The 8,341-nt window shown below is 31.4% G+C and overlaps 1 protein-coding gene across 1 annotated transcript; it reads left to right on the top strand.

Moving 5' to 3' along the window:
• The first annotated feature begins 5,996 nt into the window (after window positions 1-5,996).
• On the top strand, window positions 5,997-6,829 carry LOC146942956 (protein SMALL AUXIN UP-REGULATED RNA 51-like). Its single transcript, XM_085757048.1, has one exon. The coding sequence runs from the start codon at window positions 6,218-6,220 to the stop codon at window positions 6,536-6,538; it is 321 nt and encodes a 106-aa protein (XP_085613174.1). The 5' UTR covers window positions 5,997-6,217; the 3' UTR covers window positions 6,539-6,829.
• Window positions 6,830-8,341: the final 1,512 nt, after the last annotated feature.

Raw genomic sequence — 8,341 nt, 5'->3', positions numbered from 1 at the left:
AGATTGATGAGATATGAAAATATGTATGTAATAAATTAGTGATTGAAAATCAAGGTTCATTAATTAATGCTAGTAAATGCAATGAGAGGAAGAGAATAACAAGACGCGGTTGCATTAGCTACATTGTTTTTTTTTTTTGAAGAGTTGCATTAGCTACATGAGATTGTATATATTTGGGATTAATGTTGACCTTAGAACATGGGAATGAACCACAAAAATGTCTAACTAGCTAGTAGTTAATTCTGCAGATAGAAATACCAATCCTCCATGTCAATATGATTCTCTACCATTAATATTTTATCGACCAAAATTTATATCTGAATATGACTATCATATTGCTTTCCATTGCTGCTATATCTATATAATATATTGTAGATAGAACGAGGACCACATTGTATGCAGCCAATCCCTTATCTCTTATAATATGCATTCTAAATGAGGGGTGAGGAGTAGTACTGCATGTGCATATATGTGAGTCATCCAGATATTAATTAATTTTGTAAGTTAGTTTAACTTCTGATTAGTTCGTTGCAGGTTAGTTCATTCCAACTGTATTCTCTTATGTTAGTAAAAGATTAAAAATAGTTGTATATAAAAGCTTCATGTACATTGTATACTTCAAAATGAGAATAGTTTTCTCCTAAAAGTTTTTTTTAGAAACTAAATTAGCCCACTTAAATTGACGTCAGAGAGAATCAAATATTAGACCTCGGAGCACACTCTTAGGTTCCAAGCCAATACCACTAGGCCAACACAAGTGGGTTATATAAACAGGTTAAAGATCCGTTTGATTGTAATGTAGACGGATCCGATAAGAAAAATTTATATGAGTAGAAATATTATTATATAAACATACTAAACTTTTATCTTTTCTTGTATTTGAGGCGCATTTCCCCTAATTAAAAAGGGAAAAAACAACTAAGATTAAATTTTCCTCTCAAAAAAAAAAAAAAAGTTTGATTAAATTTAATCTTGACAAAATCTAAGGTGGTCCATCGGGGGGGACTCGATGCCTGCGACAGACAATATATATCCTGCTTTACTGCATTAACCCAAGAAGGAAGAAACAACGAGAGCCCATACACAAAGTTTGATACAGTTATGTTTCTATGAAGCATATGTTATCCATTTTTACCAAATAAAACAAATAAGGCCATTTAAGTTCTCTGTGATTGCTGCGATCTTTTGGGTAGCTGGCACATAATATATATTGTAATTTGTAAGAGGATCCTCCTATGATTATTTTTTTAAGGAATTTATTTTGGGTTTTATAAATTACTAATAGATTCCTTAAAAAAGAAAAAAATTACTAATAGATGGTCTCACAATGTTACATCATACTTATGTAACTCATACACATTTCGCTTTAATGGTAAATAATTATCCAACCAACTTTTTTCTATTTTTTTTTTTTTATTTCTAGTCGATGTTGTCTCAAATTCAAGTATTAATTTTATGATACCGTATTTTATTTAAGATACTTCAACAATTTTTATGTTAGTCACTCTGCTACATCAATTTTCTCCTATAAACCGAAAAATTAAGATACATGCTCATCGACTTGTAGAATTTATGATGGAGATGCTCTAATATAAAAGAAAAATATGAAGTGCAAAGAACACGAATATAACTATGATGAGTACCATTATTGTCCCCATGTATTTATCTCCCCTGTTTTGGAGCATGTTAAAGAAGGACCGAAACCGTACCTTGTGAGAAAAATGGTAGTGGGAAAGGGTGAATGGTGCATGTGAAATATTGTATTCATCTGTCACAACCCAACAATTAATAAAGATGAGCTGCATGTGTATGTACTCACGCCTCAACTCAATAATTCCTTGTACCTTCTCTGCATGCTGGGATTTATAGGCCACTTGGGGGTACTTAATTTTGATATTTCTAATTTCATCCGTTCGATTTTTTTATATGTTGTCAACTAATTGTACAAAAAAGAATTTGTTAGACGAAATGAAGTCGTTGTTCCGAGAAGTTTGTTACCAAATATGCACAATTTAGCAAGACAAATTTGATTTGTTAAGTAGAGTACAGTTATAATGAAATTTAATGAAGAGAAACAGAAAATAGGTAGTAATAATGATAACTTAACTAGTTGGATTGTTTTGTTGAGGGTATATGCAACCAAATCTTTTACAATGACCTATCAACTTTTTGATAAGGAATGAACTTATAAGTTATAAGTTATATCGGATAACAAAAAAGTTCGCTGATAAGGTGATATTGGGTGATAAAAATTGGTGGTATTGTCGAGCAGCAATCCATCGAGATGTCAATTGTGTGGATACCTCTAAATATTCGGACACTCAAGTCAGTATTAGAGTAAAGAGTGATGAGTATTGAAAAACATATGTGTGTGCGCCTTGTGTTTTGATCTAATACCCTATTTATACAATTCAAGATATAGATGTCGAGGATGTTACAAATGATGTGTTTCTTTAGATGAAACCAACGGCCGTCGAGAGCCATTGATGAGCCTCGAGACGTGACAAAATAAATGATCTCATGTTTTGTGACCGCTGGGAGTATTGGGCAAAAGAGGTCCAGCTGAGTGTGGAGCACAATTGTGTTCGGACATGAGTGTTTAGGACGAACTTGTCGATAATTTTGAACTTCGGCAAATTTAGAACATATAAGGGATAAGCTAAAAGATTAAATTTATAGTGTTAGATAATTGACGGTGAATTAGTTGACAAATATAAATTAACATAAAAATATATTTAAATTAATATTAAATTTTTACAATTAAGATAGTAAAAGTAAAATTGAAAAAAAAAATATAATAAACTATTCAGCTCAAAAACTATTAAAAGTGACTTGTAAAAAAACATAAAAAGCTAGTGAGAAAGTATTGTTACCGTACAAGTTAATTTTAATTGTATGAACTTATAAACAATAAACTACCAATTAAAAACTCGAAAATGGTCTTGCCAAATTGAACTTTATCTAATGTGTTTTTTTGGGAGTTTATATTTGCGAAAACATACAAGATATGTATTAAGTGAAAAATTTATTCAAAAAAAAATGTATTAAGTGAAAAAGTCGCATTTAGCCATGTGCTTTGAGCCTTGGTTATGACTAATGTGTTAAAATTTGATTTTTTTTTTTTTTTCTCTTTTCTTTTGAAGCCATTATTTCTCAATAAAATATGCCATGAGTCACGACCTTTGTACATTTCTTAAGGCTAAGGCCCTTAGAAATGGGAGGAGATTCTCTCCAATTTTATTTTCTCATGTTTTCTCAAGAGGATAAATCCCTACCTTTAGACTCATTTTTCCTCTTTTTAATTTTTTGGTTAAATATGTTTCCAGTCCTTGCATTTTGCGCCCCTTTGAAGAATAGTCACTACATTTCATTAAATGTTTTTAAAATCTTCACATTTTATCTCCGTTATCAAAATTAGTCTGTGTTGTTAATTCTCTAACGGAATGTGATGTGGCAGTTAGTGGGTCCCAATTATTTTAGGGCTAAATATGTTTTTGGTTCCTACATTTTGCGTGACTTTGAAGAATAGTCCTTATTATTTTAAGGATTTTAAAAACATTTATTGAAATGCAAGGACTATTTTTCAAAGTCATGCAAAATGTAGGGACCAAAAACATATTTAACCTTAAAATAATTGGGACCACTAAGTGCCACATCAGCATTCCGTTAGAGAATTAACAGCACAGACTAATTTTGATAACGGAGAGGATTTTAAAAACATTTAATGAAATGTTCTTCAAAGGGGCGCAAAATGTAAGGACTTAAAACATATTTAACCCTTAATTTTTTTTTTTTGCCATTCCCTCATTACCTTTCATGTTATTTTCCTTTCTCACCTAAAATGCTCAATCAAGCCATTTTTATATAAGGAGAATGTTAACGAATGTTTTGGGATATTGGTTAAAGTTTTAAAATAAGTAATTTTGTAACAAAAAGTTGTGTTATTATTATTAAGTCAAAAGTAAAAATTTGTATTTCCAAGTTAAAGTTTCTACTAATGAATTTTTAACCAATGCCCTTAAAATACTTATTAGTGCAACCATTTATATAAATACATGTAACATTATCAATTACATAGAATTGAGTTTCTCTGTGAAATACTGCTATGACATTATTTTATCCTAAAATGCATTGTAGGCTTGTAGCTGATCATGATTAGATAATTAAATAAAGGGTCATGTTAATTTGTGCTCTAAGGATACATGTTAAGGAATCTAAAAAATGCAAATTTGCATTGAAAAACATGATATTTTAACTTTTTAGAAATTAACTACACAACTTTTGATGCGTATATTTCTATAATTAGTACCTTAACATGTATTGTGCCCTCAAGTGCACAAGTTAACATTTGCCTTAAATAAATTGAACATTTGATGATTAGATAATTGAAACTTGTGAAACTGTGAAAGCTGCTAGTCATGTGTATACCACAAGTCCCAATGGTTTGAACAAGAAAGCGGGAAACTGTGAAAAATGGCTGAATAGTAGGAGACAAGGCAAAATCTGCTCTTTCAAATTGATCAAGGGGACGAAAACTGTGTTGTTAAAAAGGCAATGGGACACGTACGGTTATATACTTGACTTTAAAAATATTATTATTACAGCTTTTGCATTCCTTTTAGAAAAAAAAGTTTAGGGGTGGGGTTGCTTTCTTGAGCTACCTAAATTGCTTCGGTTGGTTTGGTATACATTGATTCACCGCGTTTACTTTCATCCTTATTGCAAAAAATGGACTTCCCTATAAAGAATAGCTGGTAATCTGGTTTAACTGAACTTTGGAAATTGCTTGGATGCTTCGTCTTGGGAGAGCCGTACGTCTAGCTATGAGTCAATTCATAAGTGGAAAGTAAAATGTCATGTGAAGGTGGAATGGAAGAATGGCAAGGCATTAAGGAATGGTGAATATATATTTTATTGATTTTTTGAATATAATTTGTTTCTAAAACAATCATTAGTTGGTCTAGGTAGAATTGAACTCGGATTTCTTAAATAAGAGTGAATTCATGCATTCACTTTGGATTGATAAGAGAGATCTCAATTTTTTGCATTCTTGAGACTCTTGAGCTAGTGGTGCAAGATCCCCGCAATTTTATCAAATTCATCATGATGCATTCACTATGACAATTTTAGTCAAATTGAAGCCGAGGGACAAAATCAATACATCCAAACATCATTCATCTACATAACTATGATTTAATCAAACATAAATTTGAATTTGCAAATGATTTTCAAATTTCACTTCTAGTTCTAGGTAGGCCAAATACCTCCTTGGGTCCTTTAAGTTTCACGTTTGTAACAGATAGGTCCTTTAAGTTTCAAAGGTTACAGATAGGTCTTTTAAGTTTCTAAGGTTTCAGATAGGTCTTTAAGTTTCGAGTTTGTTTCAGATAGATCCTTTCTATCAACCTCCGTTAAGGACCTATCTGAAACCTTAGAAACTTAAAGGACCTATCTGTAACCTTTGAAACTTAAAGGACCTATCTGTTACAAACGTGAAACTTAAAGGACCCAGGGAGGTATTTGGGCCTTCTAGGTAATAGTAGGTTTTGTATGGAATTAAATTATATGCATTCAGAATGCTCCATCTCTAAAATCAGCATAATTTGGTGATTTGACCAAAATCCAACATCCATAATTTAAGCTTGTATTTAAACATACCAAATGTTATTGTAATTTTGTTAAACTTAATTGTAGGATATTTCGTCATGCACATATATATAATTGTAGGATATTTCGTCCGTACAGAGCTGAAATTTATTGTTATATATGATATGATATATTGACAAGTTATAGTTAAAGAAAAGTTAGAAAACCCCATTCCTTTATAATTAAAAAAAGTTTTCTAACAAAAATTCAACAGAGAGAGAGAGAGAGAGAGAGAGAGAGAGAGAGAGAGAGAGAGAGAGAGAGAGAGAGAGAGAGAGAGAGAGAGAGAGAGAGAGAGAGAGAGAGAGAGAGAGAGAGAGAGAGAGATGGGGGACCAAGATGTTGTTTGGAAAAGCAACAAGAGGGGGGTGTAAAACGAAAATAGGTTGGCTCCTAGAGGCACTAAAAAAGAGTCCTAGGCTCTGTGATTAGTCCTTACAACCCCACATGACTCCGTTTTTTCTATCTCCTGCCTAAGCTATTCTCATGATAAATACTCATTCACACACCTCCATCTTCAACACAACACAATCCCCTCTTCTCTTTCTCTTGTCACACCAAATCCACAACAATGGCTATAAGAAAATCAACAAAACTTCCTCAAACAGCACTCATCAAACAAATCCTTAAAAGATGTTCAAGTCTAGGCAAGAAACAACAAGGGTACGTTGATCATCATGGTCTTCGTTTGGATGTTCCAAAAGGTCACTTTGTTGTATATGTTGGTGAGAACAGAAGCAGGTACATTGTTCCTATTGCTTTTCTAAGTAGACCAGAGTTTCAAAACCTTCTTCATCAAGCAGAAGAAGAGTTTGGGTTTGATCATGACATGGGTCTTACCATTCCATGCAACCAAGATGTTTTTGAGTCTCTTACTTCAATGCTAAGATAGATGAAAAAAGCTTCTTTTTTTTTTTTGAGGGAGATAACACCAAAAGATGAAGCTGCTTCACTGCTTCTCTCACTATCTCCTTTTATTTCTTATATATAAAATATTAGTGTTTGTTTGTATGAGGTTCATATTTTTAGAGAGACTCCAACCTCAAGAAAGTTCCCCAGGAATGAATCTTTGTGGGTTTAGATTGTAAATCTAGTTTAGTAGAAATTAAGCACCATTTTTTCCCCAGAGATGTAGGTTTGTACCATGTTGGAGAACTAATCTAAAAGGATATATTTTTACCTCCTTTTTTATCTTTTGGTTAAATCATGCAATAGACAGTTTATCTTTATAAGTTGACCGTACACCGGATCTTTTACTTTTACTTATTTTGCATTGCATCATTGATACCACTGAGCCGGAAAATACTTGAGGGACATAATGTCACCGTGACATTAAATCTGGGCCACACAAAGATGTTGTGTTGTGTGGCCCAGATGTGTTGTATGTGTTGTGTGGCCCAGATGTTATGTGACAATGTGTGTTGTGTGGCTCATATTTAATGTCACGGTAACATTATGTCACCCAAGTGCTTCCCCTCCTCAGCCATGTTTGGAATAAGCATAATAGAGAAATCTAAAAAGAAAAATGAATTGTATCACAATATTCACACGTTAATTCTCCTAAAATCTAAAAATTCATTAATCAAACGGTTAATTAATTGTGCTAAAATTCAAAAACTCACTATTAAAGAAATAGTTTTTTTTTTCATTTTGAGATTTTTTAAAATAAATTTTAAAATTAGTTTGGAATTTTGTTTACTAGTTTTTTTTTTTTTAAGTTCAACTATCCTCTTTTTTTATCGTCTGACTATGAATTTACCATTATGAAAAAACTATTAAAAAACACTAAAACTGACAAAAGAATAAAGTTTGAAATATTAAAATATCACGACTATGAATTTACCATTATGAAAAAACTATTAAAAAACACTAAAACTGACAAAAGAATAAAGTTTGAAATATTAAAATATCACTTTTGACACCGCAAACTTGGTGTACTGGTTTGGAATTTTATTTATTACTTTCTCCCTCTAATGGTAGGTGAGTTATTTGCCAAAAAAAAAAATGTCGTCCCAAAAAATTGATTTATTTCACTTTTCAATAACATTAATTACTTTTTCTTCAATATAACTTTAATTAATACTATTTTCATCACTCCAAATTTAATATATTTCACTTTGCATTTATGATAGTGGAGAATACACAAATACTCCATCCGGTCTTATTTACAAGAGAAAGTTGACTTTTTAGATACATTGAATAATGTATGTATCTAGTCAAGAACTTAAACCAAATACATAAATTATTTAATGTATCTAAAAAGTAAATTGTTTCTTGTAAATAGGACCGGAGGGAGTACTTAACAAAAACAATTAAAATCATTTTTCTCTTTTCTTCTTTTATTCATTTTTTTAATAGATGTGAAATGAACAAATGACTCGATTAATCTGAAACGGAGGACGGAGTAGTTTTTTTTTTAAAGTTAAAATATTACTCCCTCCGTTTCAAAATACATGTCCAATTTTTGCAATGTGCACTATTCACTTGACTTACTTTGACCATACTTTTTTACTAATGTATAAATACAAATATTAACATGTAGGATGTTGTTTGATTTGTCTCGACAAATATTTTCAAAATATTAAATTTTTATAATTTTTTACTTTAGATAATTAAAGATATTAACGGTCAAAATTGTGCATTGGCATATGTGAAGTGGTTGACTTGGACATGTATTTTGAAACAGAGGGAGTAT

The sequence above is a fragment of the Medicago sativa genome, chromosome 3, assembly GCF_051527215.1.
Source record: "Medicago sativa cultivar Bolivia chromosome 3, Bolivia_mono, whole genome shotgun sequence".
In the NCBI taxonomy this organism is placed as follows: domain Eukaryota; kingdom Viridiplantae; phylum Streptophyta; class Magnoliopsida; order Fabales; family Fabaceae; genus Medicago; species Medicago sativa.
The sequence above is the reverse complement of the archived record's forward strand: the minus strand, read 5'-3'. Positions and strand labels throughout refer to the sequence as shown.

What these genes read in the sequence shown, in the direction of transcription:
- LOC146942956 (XM_085757048.1), top strand. Translation starts at nt 6,218, where the DNA reads ATGGCTATAAGAAAATCAACAAAACTTCCTCAAACAGCACTCATCAAA.